General features: G+C 52.7%; 8 protein-coding genes across 8 annotated transcripts; 2 read left to right on the top strand and 6 right to left on the bottom strand.

Annotated features, from left to right (window-relative positions):
- Positions 1-258: 258 nt before the first annotated feature.
- Positions 259-3099, bottom strand: IAQ61_004451 (uncharacterized protein). The gene is made up of 2 exons (XM_003839055.2): positions 2478-3099; positions 259-2425 (listed from the first exon to the last, which is right to left on the bottom strand). The coding sequence occupies exons 1-2, from the start codon at positions 3003-3005 to the stop codon at positions 719-721; spliced, it is 2235 nt and encodes a 744-aa protein (XP_003839103.2). The 5' UTR covers positions 3006-3099; the 3' UTR covers positions 259-718.
- A 924-nt stretch (positions 3100-4023) lies between these two features.
- Positions 4024-5412, bottom strand: IAQ61_004452 (uncharacterized protein; the record flags this gene model as incomplete). The annotated part of the gene is made up of 1 exon (XM_003839056.1): positions 4024-5412. The coding sequence occupies one exon, from the start codon at positions 5410-5412 to the stop codon at positions 4024-4026; it is 1389 nt and encodes a 462-aa protein (XP_003839104.1).
- Positions 5413-6776: 1364 nt separating this feature from the next.
- IAQ61_004453 (uncharacterized protein) lies at positions 6777-7797 on the bottom strand (the record flags this gene model as incomplete). Its single annotated transcript, XM_066096350.1, has 4 exons — positions 6777-7526; positions 7578-7628; positions 7684-7698; positions 7759-7797. 4 exons carry the CDS (start codon positions 7795-7797, stop codon positions 6777-6779), a joined length of 855 nt encoding a protein of 284 aa, XP_065953668.1.
- Positions 7798-8409: 612 nt separating this feature from the next.
- On the bottom strand, positions 8410-9504 carry IAQ61_004454 (uncharacterized protein; the record flags this gene model as incomplete). Its single annotated transcript, XM_003839060.1, has 3 exons — positions 8410-9216; positions 9278-9375; positions 9426-9504. The coding sequence occupies 3 exons, from the start codon at positions 9502-9504 to the stop codon at positions 8410-8412; spliced, it is 984 nt and encodes a 327-aa protein (XP_003839108.1).
- A 208-nt stretch (positions 9505-9712) lies between these two features.
- On the bottom strand, positions 9713-12252 carry IAQ61_004455 (uncharacterized protein; the record flags this gene model as incomplete). Its single annotated transcript, XM_003839061.2, has 6 exons — positions 9713-10775; positions 10825-11005; positions 11053-11440; positions 11494-11863; positions 11949-12044; positions 12102-12252. 6 exons carry the CDS (start codon positions 12250-12252, stop codon positions 10192-10194), a joined length of 1770 nt encoding a protein of 589 aa, XP_003839109.1. The 3' UTR covers positions 9713-10191.
- A 2117-nt stretch (positions 12253-14369) lies between these two features.
- Positions 14370-14627, bottom strand: IAQ61_004456 (uncharacterized protein; the record flags this gene model as incomplete). Its single annotated transcript, XM_003839062.1, has 1 exon — positions 14370-14627. The coding sequence occupies one exon, from the start codon at positions 14625-14627 to the stop codon at positions 14370-14372; it is 258 nt and encodes an 85-aa protein (XP_003839110.1).
- Positions 14628-14674: 47 nt separating this feature from the next.
- IAQ61_004457 (uncharacterized protein) lies at positions 14675-14860 on the top strand (the record flags this gene model as incomplete). The annotated part of the gene is made up of 1 exon (XM_066096351.1): positions 14675-14860. One exon carries the CDS (start codon positions 14675-14677, stop codon positions 14858-14860), a length of 186 nt encoding a protein of 61 aa, XP_065953669.1.
- Positions 14861-15447: 587 nt separating this feature from the next.
- Positions 15448-15992, top strand: IAQ61_004458 (uncharacterized protein; the record flags this gene model as incomplete). The annotated part of the gene is made up of 2 exons (XM_003839063.1): positions 15448-15525; positions 15573-15992. The coding sequence occupies 2 exons, from the start codon at positions 15448-15450 to the stop codon at positions 15990-15992; spliced, it is 498 nt and encodes a 165-aa protein (XP_003839111.1).
- Positions 15993-16342: the final 350 nt, after the last annotated feature.

Raw genomic sequence — 16342 nt, forward strand, 5'->3', positions numbered from 1 at the left:
GGTTTATGCTTGCTTGTGCTTGTGGATATGCTTGTGCATGGGGTGGGGTTTATGGTGGTATACACATAGGACCGGACAGTACAGGACAGGAGTGTAGTAGAGTACAGCATAGTATAATCTACTCCCATACCCTTACTCCCCTACACACAACACACAACACAACACACAACGCAACACGCAACACAACACACATGCACACAAAGTAATAAAGCCAAGTCATGTTGAAACTGATTCATAAGATTCATAGCCATAGCCATAGCCAAACCAACGTGTATAGCCATACGCACAGAGCTCTAGAGTACGGAACCCGCAGCTCCTAAACCCAAATCCCGAATCCCACCACCCAAAACCCAACCCAAAACATCATGCACAACGCATCCAGCATTTAGCACAAACCCCCTTTCCCCTTCCCGAGACGCCGTTGAAAACAACACGCCAACAACAAGCCAGCAAAAAAGAAATAAATAAAAAGGCGCACAGTGCGAGCTGCGGCAAAAGTAAGAAGCAGCTGAGAAAAAACGCATGCGCTCGTTGAAAGAAATCATAGCAGGGACACGGGTGCAGGCCTACCGCGATCGCTTCTTGTAGAAAACGACCGGTGGTCAATACAGGACCGTGTCTGTGCAGAAACAGGGGGCGGGCGAGGTGAGGAAAATGTATGTACATGAAGTGAAATCTCGCGAGAGAGAGATGGAGAGAGAGGCGAAAAAAAAAAGACTTAGTAACCAGCATCGGCGTCAAACTGGAAGTGGTTCATGTCGTTGGGGACTACAAGGGTAGGGTCGAAGTTGGGGAAAGCTGGGTTGGCGTACAGCATCATGGGTTCACTTGCATTCATACTCATCCCGTAGTCGATTAGAAGACTGGGGTCCATGTGAACTTGGGTGGGGATTGAGGATGGCATGTGCTGTTGATGCTGCTGCTGCTGCTGCTGTTGTTGTTGTTGTTGTTGAGAATAAGAGGCAGTGGAGGGGTCGATGGGGCTTGGGGCGTTGAAATCGAATGTCTCATTGGTGGATGTGGTGGTGGCTTCGTCGGAAGCAGTTTGTGGAGAAGGAGGCGTGGGCCTGTTGTTGTCGACTTCGACCTCTCGGATCCAGTTTTGCTTGAGATAGTCCATGGGTGGGTCGTCGCCGCCGCCGATGCCGCCACGCTTTTCGTCATTCTTGCCCTTTCGGCCTCGCTTGCGCGGGTGGAAGTGGGCACGGCGAAGGTGGGCGGCGGCGTTGTAGTAGGCGCCATAGACCTTCTTGTTACGACAGTGCTTACAGTTTGCGAGAAACTTGCCATCAGCTGAAGCATCGATGCAGATGAAGCCTTTGCGACTTGGCGCGTGAGCACGAGCAATATGACGTTCGAGTTCATGAGTACCACGGAAGCCATCGGGACGCTCACTACAGAACGAACACATGATCTTCGGGTGGGAAGGCCGCACATAGGGCGTCTTGGTGAGAAGACCAACCGTCTTCGAGGAGCCATCCTCGGACCTTATCCTTGCCATCTGAGCATGGGATGTCATGGACTCGGTCCCTTGGAGGCGCTCGACTGCCTTGGGGGCAATCTTACGAGAGGCGGCTTGCGCATTGATCTCGCGTTCGCGACGGGAACGGCGAGAATGGGTCGAGCGGGGCACCGAGGCCTCACTCCTACTGCTCTCACTAGAGGATGCTGATGTCGACCTCCGCATATCTTCCGCCAGGTCCGACTGTTCGTTGTCGATAGAAGCAAGTCCGTGCGCACTTGCAGAAACAGGATGGAGAGACGGAGAAAGGAAACCCTCACTGAAGCCAGTGAAGTGCGAAAACTGAGCACCATCAGCATTGCTGCTGATGGGTTTTGACTCAGCGTCAAACGAAAAAGGAAAACTTCCATCCTCCTCAGGGAGGATGGGAAGCGCGCAAGAAGAAGCAGACTGAACACGCAACATGGAAACATGATCAACGAAATGAGGATTATAACTTCCCTGACGGCTCATGTCACTCGACTGCGTGACGGGCGTCATCAGGGCGGTTACGGGGGTGCTGGGCGAGGTGGATGCATCAGACGATGAACACCACTGATTTGGCGTCAGTTGACCTTGCTGTTGTGAGTGGTGGGGAGTGGGGGTGAAGAGAGAATTCGAGCTCATGGGCTCAATGCAGTTGCTGACGTAGTCGTTGGGGCTGTACTCGACCATGCCGTTGCCGTTGCCGTTGCCGGTGGGGAAGCAGGCTGCCTCGTCGATTGGGTGGAGGAGGGCTTGGGCTCTCATCGAGTTCTGGGAGAAGAGTGTGTAGTCGTTTGCTGGCTCTTGAGCGGTAGACTGCCAGTCTGAGTAGCTGGTCGTGCATCTCTCAAGCTCAGAGCTGTCTAGGCCGATGGCAGAGGGTGGATGAGTGACGCCAGGCGCTGAGTGAGTACGGTCCATGTATCCGAAATGGGGTGGCTGAGGAAGTCAGAAGGGGGAGGGTGTGCAAAACAAGGGGTCTATCTCCTACCGAGAAATCGGCCATGCTTGGCATACTGTGTCGCATCGTGCGGGGTGTTTGGCTGGCTATCGACGGCCGAGTGGGAGGGCAGGAATTGGTGGAGGGGGGTGCAGAGACGGTCTGTAACCACGACAGCTGAAGCTGTTCTTCTGAGAGATGTGGATGACTGCTCCAGAATTCTTGTCTGGCTTGCTCGAGCTTGTTGATGTAGCCACCGCCACTATTACCACCACCACTACTGCTACTGCTACTGCTACTGCTACTGTAGAACAGAGTATAAGCCATAATAGGTGGAGGATAGGAGGATGGTAGTGTCGTTGAGTATGGTGGGTGCAAACAGCAAAAATTGGTTGATGATGATGATGATGATGATGATGATGGTGGTGGTGGTGGAGGGGCAGAGTAGAGTTGCAAGAGAGCAGAGCAGACAAACAAGTGGGCTGTCAAGACAGTAAAGGGCAATAGAAACAAACCAGACGGGAGATGTGGGCGCGATGGGGCTTTTTGACACGGCACCATAGGCCGACCAGGGTTCATGCGATGCGTTGGCTCGTGTCGGCCGTCTGGCGTCTGGCGTCTGGCGTCGTGCTCAGCGTTGGCTGGCGTTGGCTGGCGTTGGCTGGCGTTTGCTTTTGCGCCCGTTTTTGACGACTGCGGCCCGTCCTGGGCGGTGGGTGAAAAGGACGATCAGAAAGCAGCTGGCTAGGCCAAAGGGGGCAAGGTGCACGGGGAGGATCAACAGGGGTCAGACTGGCTCGTGATTGGCTGCACCCCCCCCCGTCCGACCTTGTCATTCGTCCCTTCACTTTTTTCTGGGCAAGGGAGCCTGCCCTTTTCGGAGCCTCGGAGGGGTGAGGGCCGACCCTTGTCCTAGTCAGCTGACTGCCCGTCCCATCACAAACAGTATGCTTGGCACAGGGGATCGCCCTTGACTGCATCAAGTGCCGTACATGGGCAGTCTTGTATTGTATTCTATTGTATTCTATTGTATCCTATCTCCTTGTGGTTAATCTCCTTGTAGACTTGTACCTGTATGGCAAGACTCAACACGACCACGCCCACAAATCGATCCAATTTTGCCTATCCCGTGTCCACCCCGACCACAACCTGGTTCCTCCACCCGTTATTCGTTTTTCCGTCCGACCACCGCTCACCCTTTCTCTGCTCATTGTCGCTCAAAGCCAGAGAGCACATGTCGTCAGCACATGTCGTCATCTTCCTCCTCCTCCTCCTCCTCCTCCTCATCATGCCCTAGTTGCACGACCGACAATCGAATGCGTTCCAGACTGAACGATCGTCTGCCCATTCCCGTGCAACTTCCAATCGGGTACTGTACGAAACATCACGAATTGCCTAATCAGGCCCGCTCTCCTACCCATCCTCAATCCCCATCATGACCCATCCCATGACCCTCCTTCACCGACATCCATCCTTGCCGGGCCCGCTCCCACAATTCGCTTCTCCAATCTTCAGAGTTTGAGAGCAGAGCTTGACAGGACCTTCCGTTCCGCTGCAAAAGCTGACCTTCATTTCTTCCAACATGCCGCCTACTAGGCTACCCTCCCTCATTTCTAGCCTGCCATCTCTTTGCCTGCTTTTCGAAAATGGCAGGGGCCCTCAAGAAGGCTGTCCCAGGAAGCGCTGGCGATAGTAGCCTGCCTAGCCTGGTCCGTGCGCTCTTGTTCGCCGGGGGCGAGTATGTATTGGATGACGTGGAGGAAGACGAGAACCTCGAGCCGTCGCCGTCGCCCTCACCGTCGAGGCTGTGCGCCACACGGGCAGAAGGACTCACGGCTCTTGTTTCTGTCACACTTGTGTTGCTGGGCCTGCGCCACGACTCATCTGGCTCATGGCAGTAGGAGTAGTCCACGCTGTATCTTCGACTAGGTCCGAGCCAGTATCTGTCCAGGCTGGCATCGGTAACCTCGTCCACCACGCCAAGATCTGCAAAGAACAGGATGACGGCCTCCTCCGCAGTCCTGTCGGCAGATTCTTGTGTTTTGTCTTGTGCACCATCAAACTCATCCAGGCTAGCGACCGAATCTCGTCGGTGCATCGCTGCATGTTCTTGAAGATGGATGGGTCCTGGCTCGTATATCCTTTGGATCGCAACTTTGATCTCTTGGGTATCACCGAGAGGAGCGCTTGCTTGCACTGGCGACGGTGACGCAGCCACAGTATTGGCTGGGGATATCGCCCGTGTTGATCTTCGTGTCCAAGAATGCGGATCGATCCCTTCCGAGGGCGCATCATGTATAACTTGTGGGTCGCGCTCTTCACCGTGCGTGGCCTGTCTCTCCGGAATCGCATAGAGTTCACGAGGGGTTTTCAACATGGAATTCGCCGAATTGGGCGCTCGTCTTGCATCGCGTTCCAGAGGATGCGTTTTCAGGGTGCCCATCTTTTTCTGCCGCAACGTCTTTTGCACGCGCAACTTTTGCGAGATAGAGCCGGGAAAGTCAGATGTCTTTTGAACCTCAAAGCGACTACTACTATTACTCGCACCTCTTTGTTCAGGTACAGGTGGCAGCGGCCTCCAAGGTGGAGGGAGTTCGGCATCATTGAACTTTCTCTCGATGCTTCCACCTGCTCTCGTGTCATCTTTACTTTTCTTCCTCGGTCGCGGTCGCTCCATGATCTTGACGTCGTCACTCAATCTCCTCAACCGCGCTTTCAGATCTTCGCTCGATGAACTCGATATCCTGATCTCTGGCTGTATGCCTGGCCTGGTTGCCTTCGTCTCTGCTGCTTGCGGCAGATTTAGTCTTGATGTGATCTGACCTTTCACATTGTCCTCACCGTCCTCCTCCTCGTCCGAGGATGAAATGATCATTGTCCACATCCCATCGAGCATGCTAATGTCACTCATGGGCCGGCCCGCAAAGTTGGCCGACGGCAACAGGTCGACGGGCATGTCGTAGTAGTCTTCTGCCCTGGGCTCCATTTTCGGCACTGGGACGTGATCGCAGTCGTTCACCTATGCAGTGAATTGATGAGCGCAAGGATGGAACTCCAGTCCATCCATAGAATCTTCGACTGTTGCAACATGCGGTAGGTCTTCATTTTTCTCTTCTTTGTTCAAAGACAGTCATGCTGTGCGTGGGTGCGTGGGGGGGTTTGCACAGAGCATGCGGCAGTGCAACTCTTCACCCTCTCTGAAAGGAAAGACAAAGGAAGTGTCCCATGGTTTATCTCACGCCGGCTTAGCGCGTCCACCACCTTCACACCAGATCTTTGAAACACTTAGACTGGGGCTGGCGGTACCCGGAATCAGATGACGGCCCCTTAACACTCTCTCTTGCCTGTGTTTTGTGGTCGGGGGAAACAAACGGCCTTTTTCGGACGACCCTTGCCTATACCTCCACGCTCACCTGTTTGCACTTCAGGACCCAGAACCACTACACCAACCTCCCAACCTTGTAATCTTGTAATCGCTGCTCAAGCCCTTGATCCACCAACTGCACTCCACCCAGCCACTCCACACTCCATACCCATCTTCACAACCACAACCACATTCCCATTTCCACATCCCCCATCCAATCCAACCCTATAAATACACATCCCCCCCTCTCTTCTCACGTCTCACATTCCTCCGCCCGACTCGTGCGCACTGTGTGAAACTAATCGAAGCGGGAATTTTCATCAATCTATATAGCACGCACCCTGGTCAACTTATGCAACCCCGTGGGTTCCCCCCCCCACACACACAGACATATCTGGAAGGGAAAGAGAGCCGGAGGAGAGGGAACATCGTTGCATCCCCGCCAAACCCCGCTTCCTACCTCTCTCAAAGGAAAAATTGTGGAGGGGATGGGGCTGTGTGATGGTGTTTCATTCCGGAATTCGATGAGGGATGGTGGGTATTATTTATTGTGGTTTGGGTTGGAAGGGTGGTGGGATGGGAATTGCTGCGCGGGTGACATGTGAGTATTTTTCTGCCAAGGCAATGATGGGGTTGGAGGATTTTCTTGTCTAGCTATGATGATGTTAGTGAGATGAAATCTTTCATGTGTAAAACAGTCTAGTGTTAAGCAATCGAAGCGGTTATGTTTGCGTAGCCATGTTAACCTAGTAGGCAGGGTGCGAGGCATACCTATTGCCTTGATTGTACATGTACATGTAACCGACGACGAACTAACGGATAAAAACTCTGTCGGCATTGTTTACTATAGTTTTACTTTCCATAAAGAACGTCAGTTAAACATGACTGCTTACCAATACCATCGCCATGATTTCTCCTCCCAGCCCCGACCCTACGACCTCTTTCCCCGGACCGCTCTCTCACATCTCTCCCTCACCTACCCCCACCTACTCATAACTCCTCGGCGCAAACTCGACCCCCAACTCCCTCACCGTATCCCAGCAATGCCCCAACAAGACCTTTGCCCCCGTGCGCCCCACAATCCCCTTGACCATTGCATGGCTCCTAAACCAAGCCTCGTAGTCCCTCACCAGCCAGCCCTGGGGCACTGTATCCCGATAATTCTCCACTACATGATACATGTCGCTTGTAAACAGCCAGGTTCCCGTGCGCTTGAGATGGAGCTGCAAGATGCACAGCCCAGGGGTGTGGCCAGGCGCATGGTGAACGGTAAGACCTGGTGCCAAGTAGTCGACGTGGGAGCCATGCAGCGGTACCCAGTTGTAGTCAAACGTCAGGTAGTGCGGTAGATAGACGTGGTTATCAATCTTGGTTGCGACGCTATAAAAGGCGTATTTTAGCTCCAGCTCGTGCACGTAAATGGGGACATTGGTGCCCTTGAAATACTCCAATCCTCCCGCGTGGTCGAGGTGCAAGTGGCCCATGATTACCATTTTCACGTCGCGAATCGAGTGGCCCGTGAGTGCGATTTGGGCGTCGAGATTCATCGAGGCGTCATAGTCGACGCGGGAGAAGAGGTCGTCGACTTGGGGGCCGACGATTTCAGGGTAGTCGGTTCCTGCACCGGTTTCAAAGAGGATGAGGCCGTGGGTGGGGTGGGCGATTAGGTAAGCTGCGAGGAGTAGCTTGCGGCGCGTGTTGGGGGGGTTGGGGTTGGAGCGGGTCGAGGTGTTGGCCTATGTGGGGAATGAGTTGGGGGGTGATGGGGTTGGGGAAAGGGTGTGTACACCGCGGACGATCCAGGCATCGTCGACTTCGAGATTGCCTAGATGGAGTAGCTAGATTCGAGTCAGTGATTTGAGAGAGTGCATTTACGAGCAGTATTGGTCGAACCCATAATTTGGTGCCCTAGATGGTGTTCTTCAGCTTCTGTCAAAGGTCAAAGGTGACAGATAACGAATGAAATACCTCTGGAGCTTGGTTGGTAAGGTCAAGGGAAGTTGTCATATTGTACCGTTAAACCAATCGACTGGCCGTAATTCATCGAGCGGGGAGAGGACATGGCAGCTCTTATACCGTCGGTGTCATTGGCAAAGGAGTGACCAAGTATCTGGACATGAGCAGGATGATGCGCAACCTCGCATCAGCCACGATCGCAATTGAACGGGTATAAGCGTGCGTGAGCTACCGTAGGATGTGGGTGTTTTGGAGAAGTGGAGGTGGGGCAAGTGCAGCTTGTAAAGAAAGACATACCCAGAGGATCATCATTGGTCCAATGCCGTGAAGCTGGATCGAGCAGGAATATGGCTGCATATACCGTACTTGTCTGATGGTAATATGCGCTCGTAGCGCATGCTGTAATACGTGTGCGAATAATGGCCCCAGACGATGATTGCAACGCAGACAGGCTGACACATGGTGGCTGCCGTGAGACCCAGATCCAGATTGGACACAGCTGTTCGTCTGGTCAAGAGCCGAGAGTTTTGAGAAGACAAGGGGAATCAATCACCTGCCTCGAGAAATCGTGCTTGGTACACTCAATATCTATTGCCTATGTGTTTACGTGCCATATGTATCCATGACTCCCTGCGCTGTGTATTTCCAGCGGACCCTGGTCTGCTATTCTTCCAGCATCGGACTCTCCTCCTTCTCTCCAATAACATTAAGGAATGCTGTATGCACATGATCTGTCAAATCACTGGCTTGTAGCGACCGACCCTTCTCCTTGTACGCCAACCTTGAGCACTCCCTTGTAATACACGAACCACCATACGCTGCGAGGGCAAGTGTCTCGGCTCTTGACATATCTGTCCCGTGATCCCAAATCTTGTCATGGTACGCTTTTCTATAAGCCAGGAGGGTAGCCAAGCTACCTGTTAGGGTGTCTCCCTGGCCACCGGATCGCTTCAGCCCGCCTTTGCCATGGGAGACAAGAGTGTGGGATCCGTTGGAGATGTAGTCTTTCGCCCCCTTTTGGATGATAGTAACACCTCCAAATGCCTTCGACAGCTTCGCGCAGAGCTCCGCTGGGTCACCCTCATCAACATTCACACCCTTTGCCTTGGCCAATCGTCCAAACTCAACCACATTGGGTGTGAGAATACACTCAGTACAGCCCTCCACCAGTTCTGGCTGTGTCTGAGCGAGATACAAACCATCTGCATCAAGCACAAACGGGATACCCTGTTTTCTCGCCTCCTTGATGACCTTTGCGCATGTGTCTTGCATGAGCTTGTCACGACCGAGGCCGGGTCCGATTACGATGACGTGTAGCCGCGAGAGCATGCCTATGACTTCTTTGGAGACGGTGTCTGCGCTCTCAGATTGAGCAAGGTTCTTGGATTGGCGCATGTATGGGTGCACCATGAGATTAGGGGAGTACGTTTTGATGACGGCGCCGGCGCCGGGCTCACATATTACGTGTGACTAGGAACTTGTTAGAGCTTTGGAGTTTTAGGTTTTAGGGAAAGTGACCACCAGAGCATACCATATCACAGCCGAGCTTCGCAGAGGCCATGGCGGAGAAGTATGGTGCGCCCGTATAATCTTCGCTGCCACCAATGACCGCTACACGACCCAATTGACCTGATGAAAGCATTAGCCAGATGATGGTGATTCATTTTTGCATTGATTACCTTTATGGAAACTCTCAAGCATGGGCGGTACCATTGTGTACACCTTCTTGAGGAGGTCCTTTCGCGCTGCGCCTGCCATTTTGTAGATTGTTGGCCGTTTGAGTGGAAGATGTAGTTGAGATGTAAAGTGCGATTTCATAAGCACAATTAAGAGAGACCAGGTATTGTTCGATTTCACGAGCTTTGCGAATTTACCGTGTATGGTTTCGTTGTGGACCTCAGCATTGACGAGACGTCATCATGATACGTGGGGCAAGCTGCGCGACGCGCCACATCTAGGGTGGAATGCCATCGCGGAAACGTGTGGCGGCATACCGGTACGCTCTTCTGAGGTCTTGAAATCGACAGGCCATTCAATGGTGCATCACACATGAGTTATATCAATCTCCAAACGGTCTCATTCGTCCGGGTAGCTGCAGACTTGACAAATTGACAACGCCAGCAGCCTAGCAATCTGTCGACGCTACTCTACCGTAAGCAATACGTCCGGAACACGCTACGACAATAGTCCCCGCCTTTCCTCCCACAACGGCGCCCAATCCACTTTCATCACCGTACTGGAATATATGTACAGAGCTCGAAGCACCCGAAAGCCAGTGAAATCAAGGAACAAACGCTAGACACGATACACTCTTGTCCCGATGCCCCGTCAATTAAATGACCGTGGGGCCGTGTTTTCTTTTTAAAGAGTCTGCAGAAGGCAGCCACCCGCATCTTGGAAGCCGGGCCTTTCGCTGCCCCGCGAGAACCACGAGCAGCGGCCAACCTACGCAGTGGACATCTCGGTATCATCGGTGGCATTCTCTGCCGCAGCTGGGTTTGTTGCTTCAGCCCCAGCTTTTACTGCTGGTGCGTCCTTGATAATCTCTTTGTCTGCCTCAGACATTGCAATGTCGCCATCTGCGTCGGCAGCTTTCGTGGCGGTAGCATCAGCTGCCGGGCTATCATCCTTCTTTTCCTCGTCGTCGGTCTTCTCAGCCATCTGTTCGTCCTTGACTGAGTCCGTCTTCTTCTCATCTCCTTCATTCGCACCATTTGTGGCTGGCTCGGCCGATGGCCCACCTACACCACTGGTGGGTTCGTTCTCCGAGGCCAACGCATTGCTCCACTTTCCAAGGAGATCGTTCGAGCGCGTCTTAAAGTTATACTCTTCTTCCAACGGAATTGTCTCTAGCTTCATAATAGCCTTGAGCACCTTGTGAACTTTGGTTTTCTTGATCACTTCGGCCTCGAGGTCCTCATGGGCTTCAAGTTGCTTCAAGTAGTCGGACATGTTCAACATGTCTTCGTCCTTGGGTGCCTGGTCTCGTGCGAGAAAGCCTTTTTGGAGGCGATGGCGGAGATAGAGAACTAATACGGTCAGGCATGAAAAAAAGTCCCAAGATGATCGCCTGCTTACCTTGCTTCTCGCGCTTCTGCAGACGCTCCTCTTCAGTCATTGGAGGCTCTTCAGGAACAGCCGGCTCAGCTTCTTCGCTTGCCTTCTTTTTAGACTTGGGCTCCTTCTTTGGTTTGGCTGCCGAAGCCTCCTTAGGAGTCTTGGTGGTGAGCTTCAGCTTTGTCTTAGGGGTCTTTGCAGGCTGTCAGCATATTAGCGATTGATGGTTCGGCAAATGGTACCTCATACCTTGTCATTCTCGTTTTCCCCGTCGCTCTCGTCAGTCTTCTTACGCTTCTTGGTAGACTTCTTCTTCGTGGACGGGGTGGCACCGTCACCAGCATCCTCCATCTCTACATCCTCCGAGCCAGCCGCGGCCGTGCTCTTGCGCTTCGTGGCTTTTTCAGCCTTCTCTTTCTTCAACTGCTCCTTCTCTTCAAGCTTTGCAGTCTCTTCCTGCAATGCTGACTCGTGCGCGTCCAGCAACTGCTTGAAGTGGTTGAGATCATGGCCTTCTGCAGCGACTTGATAAGCCTCCCACAGAGCCTTGTTCTTCTTGCCTTGCTTGCCGGACTCGACGTCCTTCTTCACCTCCTCAATGTCAAAGTCCAGGAGTTCGGTGTTCACTTGCCAAGCGCTGCGATGCGCGTCAGTACGGAGCAAGTCAAGAACGAACAAGGCTATACTCACAATTCATTGGTGCCCAAGAACATGACCGGGTATCGCCGATCCTTCGCATTTTTGCCGCCCTCAAGGAAGTCCTCACGATACGTGCCATCAATGCGCTTAGCGCTGACAGGACGCTTGCTGAGCAAGGACTCGGGGAGCATCTCCTCGTCGCACACAATTACAGGCCATGGCTGATATCCACGCATGGCGACCATGAACATGTCCCCTGCTGAGACATCGAGCCGCAATTTAGGTGCATTTTTTTTGCCTTTGGCTGGTGTTTTCTTCTTATGTTCGGGTACACCCGCTCCAGACTTGCGTTTGCCGTTTGTAGCCTTTTTGGGTGGGGGAGTACCGTTGCTCGTGGGTGCATCTTCGGTGGCAGGTGCGTCTGAAGATGCGTGTCAGCAAATGCACGCTTCCTCGACAGCCATCCGATGAAGTCTTTGGCCAACTGTAATGCTAAGATTTCTTACCAGTCTTGTCATCTGGGGCTGGCGTGTCTGCCTGCCCGTCGGCAGAGTCATCGTGTTTGGCAGCGGGCTCTTCTGTGGTGGGGTCGGTGGGAGGGACTAGATTGGAGCCGAGTCAGCCATCTCTACGCGACTCTGCACGGATAGGGTACGTACCTTCCGTGACACCTGAGGTGGCTACGACTCCGCCCTCGTCCGGTCTCGCCTCTGCGACGGCAGGCTCTGCAATGGCGCCTTCAGAACGCGTCGTCTCCTCCAAAGTCTTGGTGGCGTCCGCAGACACGGGTGCGCTGACTTCTTCCGCCATTGCTTGGGTCGAGCTGACGGTTGTGCGATGTCGTGTTGACGCGTAAGGGATGCGAAAGTTCGCGAATTACCTTGTCGAGATGCCAGGCGCGTTGAGTGAGGCGCGCAGGTGATGGGTGGGTGTCCTGGTTGATGGTGCGCAGTGGGTGGTTGGGTCGTGTCGCGGGTTGGTGTGGGGAGAACGTTGTTAAGAGAACGCAGCAGCAGCGCTATTGAATTCGACCTGGGCTCTCGGTCACGTGCCCTCGATGGGTAGGTAGGTAGGTAGGTATCACCGCAATGCAGGCGCTGCCGTTATCTTGAGCTCGTGGCCTATTTCAACGCCACTACTAGAAGCGCCGTAGTAAAATGCTAAAGATGCAGCGACTATAAGTCGTGTTTGCTATGTTGTTGGGGGTTTGCTGTTCGTGCTGTCGCGAAGCGGTGGTTTTGGCCCGTGCAACGCGGCCTCACGAGCAAGCCTCAGGGATGAGTCCGCCGTGTTGAGATGATGCCGAAAATGGTGTTCTCACAAGCTCTTGCTCGGCCGCACAACTCCCTTGATCAGGCTTCCACCTTCTCATGACTCGGACCGGATTGCTGATATACGTGACTTTCGTTGACGGACGGTCATCAGTAACAAAGCGGTACGCACTTGAGAGTACCCGGATTTCTGAACCATGTGTCTCGGTGCAAGACATTTCCAAGCTCTTATTGAAATTGTTGTGTGGCGTGGCCAGACTTCTTTGGTACAGTATTGGTGCTCGTGCTCGTGCTGAGGGGCTACCTAGAGTGGCGTATCGAGAGTAAAAGTACGATCCACAAGCCCTAGGACATAGCGTTTGCTATGTGAATGACACTCATAGCCTTCTGCTATTCGACTATGTACCTAGTGATGTTAGCACCAGCCAGAGTAGAATGCACTTGAGGCAATTATGATACTCACAACAAACTACCACGCAGCCGATCCGCAGGTTGGCCTATTAAGTAGCCCATTCAATACGCAGGTCGATTTTAGCGTGTCAGACCTCACACCGGCAATACAGTCTTGTAGGAATGCTTGCCATTTCCGGCCTGTAGATATACTGATAGTAGGCCAGCTTCAAACATTGTACTGTGGCATCAGCGTCGCACTGCTATAAAACAGCTTGCGACTTGGTCCAGCCCTCGGATACAGTAGATAGTGTGACGTAAGCCAATGACCTAGGCTAGTTAATTGGAGAGATCGATTGTAAAACGCAGGAATCTGGGGATAGTTCGGAACCATACAAGCCACTGAAAACCTCTCGAAGTTCGTTCAATTCTTGTTATTGGATAGGGAATAGTCCAATTCACTCAGTAATCTATGCCAAGTACTGGGCGCAGCCATTTCTGCGAAGGCTCCACTCATGTACGTATCGTTGGCGTTCCTCTCCGTGTTGGAAAACAAGTCGGTTTTGGAAAGGGTAGGAAGACATAAAAGGCAACTGCTGCATTGCAAATGCGATCATCTGTCAGCTGTAGTGTTGACGGACCTCCGATGATCCACCCTGAATCTGAAGCGCTTGTGTGATGAAATCGTCGAGCAGGTTTAAATTGATAAGGCAGAGAGCAACGAGGGTACCCTGTCAAGGAGAAGGAAAGGTACAGAGACGAGCTGAATATCAGAATATTGAAAGCTCATGCGAAAAGCGGTTGCAACTTGAGCGGAGAATCTCCATATCCTCTAGATCATCCGAAGGCCAGAAAAGATAGTCATCGCCAGAAATACACAGTTTACCGATGTCATGGCTCTACCGGACGGTCCAAATACGTTGCGATTGATCTAAAGGCGTTCAACAGGACATCTCCCTGATCTTCCCGCATGCGAGTCACGGCCGAAAGGCGGGGAATTTCGTATCGGTGTTAATTATCGATAAGCGTTCCCCATGTACAGGAAGGTATACTTCGGTGTCGTCTGACTCCTCGAAGCTGCTCCCATCGCTCATACCTGTATCGTTCCCCAAGTTGAACCTCCTTATCGTGCAGTCTGATCTTGGTCTTGGACACGGCGAGACTCGTTGGCGCATTTCTGGTCGCATCGTTCACGGTCGCACGTGGAGTGGTTTAATGCCCTCTAGATCGCAATGATAACTGGGCAGCGTGCTTTCAGTATTCCGATCAGACGTTTTCCTGCGGTCTTGCCAGATTTCCAGCGGTTGCCTTAGGGGAGCCATCTTGAGGTCTCAACCGCACAACACCCAGATATATTCCTCGTTTAGTGCTTCGGCCTGAGTATCTTTCGGCGCAGTAGCGCTTGCAACGCATGTACTCGATCTCGTCTCGTGAAACTATTGGTCGATCGAGGGGCATAGGTACGGTGACGGCGGCCATGTGTGCCTCGGTAGTATTGTACTCGTAGGCATCGGATGCGATCATTGTAGTGCCGGGGTAAAGCTATCCCAAGAGGTGGCAGTGCAGCCAAAATGCTGTTGGAAATGGTGTACGAGTTGCGGACCTTCAAGAAGAGCGAGTGTCTGTGGTTGAAGGTTGTCGCTAGGCGCGCGATCCCATCACGTGTGTATCATCTTGGACAGGAACACCAGTACCAAGTAGGAATGAGCGAGCAGAGACCCAACACGAGCACGAACGCGAACATTGGGTCCCTGTGACGCATGTATCTTCGGTGAATATTACAACCTGCCTATCAAATTGTAGGTACGAATTAGTGTGGAAAGATGCTACAATATCTTCGCCAGCAGGCCTCATCAGGCATGACTGGCTTTTCGGGTTCGTCACCACCTGCCTATAAGAATTGTAATAGGAAAAAGTCTGTCAATGCGTGTCCGAAGACACATGGTATTGAATAGCGCCCGGTGTCACTAACAGGCTGCTTGAGCCATAGCTTTGAAGAGCTCTACTGTGTATCATTTTCTTGCTCCCATGCTGCGAGCTCCTTGTCCCCAACTCACGACTTGCGCTTGCACGCTGTTCCGCTGTTCCCTGACAGCAACACACACACACACACACACACAGTAGCTCATCAAGACCAAACAAGTGTACATGGATACCTCGCCTGCTAGTATGTACTATGTAGTGCTCAGCTTATGAAACACTAGGCGCTATGCAAATCGATGCGGCCACACTTGTACCAAAAAGCTGTTGGCGCGTGCATGGTTACCGGTAGGCCCTGCACAATCATCTGTTGCCGTGAATCTTCAAACTTGCGCCAGCCACACTTCAGCACAAGTCTCCAACAATGGCCTCAGCAGCAACCGCTCCTAACGGCGCAACCGAGGGCGATTTCCAGGCCGTGTGGGCGAACAAGTACCGTGGTGTACGTGATGCACCACAATTCACTCAGTCATGACTGATGGGCGGCAGGCTACGGTAGAAGATCTCGACCCTCCTCCTGCGCTCTCCGTACAACCCACCGATCCCATATCATGGGCGCTCATGTCTGGTCTCGAGCGTGATTACACACACCTTACCGTCATATCGCAAGAGAACCGCGCACTCCTAGGATATATCAGCATCCCACGCTTGCAGCAGCTCCTGAAAGAAAGCAAGGTCAAAGAAAGCGATCCAGTACAAGAGGCTATGCACAAATTCCAACGTCGCGGCCGGAGGTACAAGGTCATTACTACCGAGACCGAGTTGGAGGAGCTGGAAGAGTTCTTCAAGGGCGGCGTAGATGGAAGCGGAGCGCAAGATTTCGCTGTCGTCACAGATGCAAGTAGGAAATTTGTACTGGGCGTCGCTACCAAACCAGACTTGGAAAACTTTGCAAAGCGAAGGGCTTAAACAAGCTGGGTGCATGGACGAAACGATTGGGCTTTGCATTGTTAGGCGTTTGTTCGCGATACCACAGGGCGTACTCTCCAGAGGATCGATTCAACACGTTGGCCCATGTGGTTACAGCTCTAGGAAGGGCCATTAAAAGAAAAGGGGGCGTGAGATGCAAGATGAGCGGGCACACGCTCCTAATTGCTTTTGAAACCAAGTAAGTAGCTACAGCCAATGTCACCAATGTCATTGATGCCAAGTTACTCTTTCACTATCACCTCTCTGGCCCTTGTTACAGTGGTGAGCCCTCCGTCAGTGCTTTCTGTGGTTCTGAAAACTGACATTACCTTCTCGTTCTGTACATATCA

The sequence above is a fragment of the Plenodomus lingam genome, assembly GCF_022343315.1.
Source record: "Plenodomus lingam strain CAN1 chromosome Unknown contig_19, whole genome shotgun sequence".
Classification (NCBI taxonomy): domain Eukaryota; kingdom Fungi; phylum Ascomycota; class Dothideomycetes; order Pleosporales; family Leptosphaeriaceae; genus Plenodomus; species Plenodomus lingam.

Bases quoted from the DNA above. Each gene is read 5' to 3' on its own strand.
- IAQ61_004451 (XM_003839055.2), bottom strand. From the start codon at position 3,005: ATGAACCCTGGTCGGCCTATGGTGCCGTGTCAAAAAGCCCCATCGCGC. The intron at 2,426-2,477 runs GTAGGAGATAGA...TGACTTCCTCAG, and splicing joins CAAGCATGGCCGATTTCTCG to CCACCCCATTTCGGATACAT.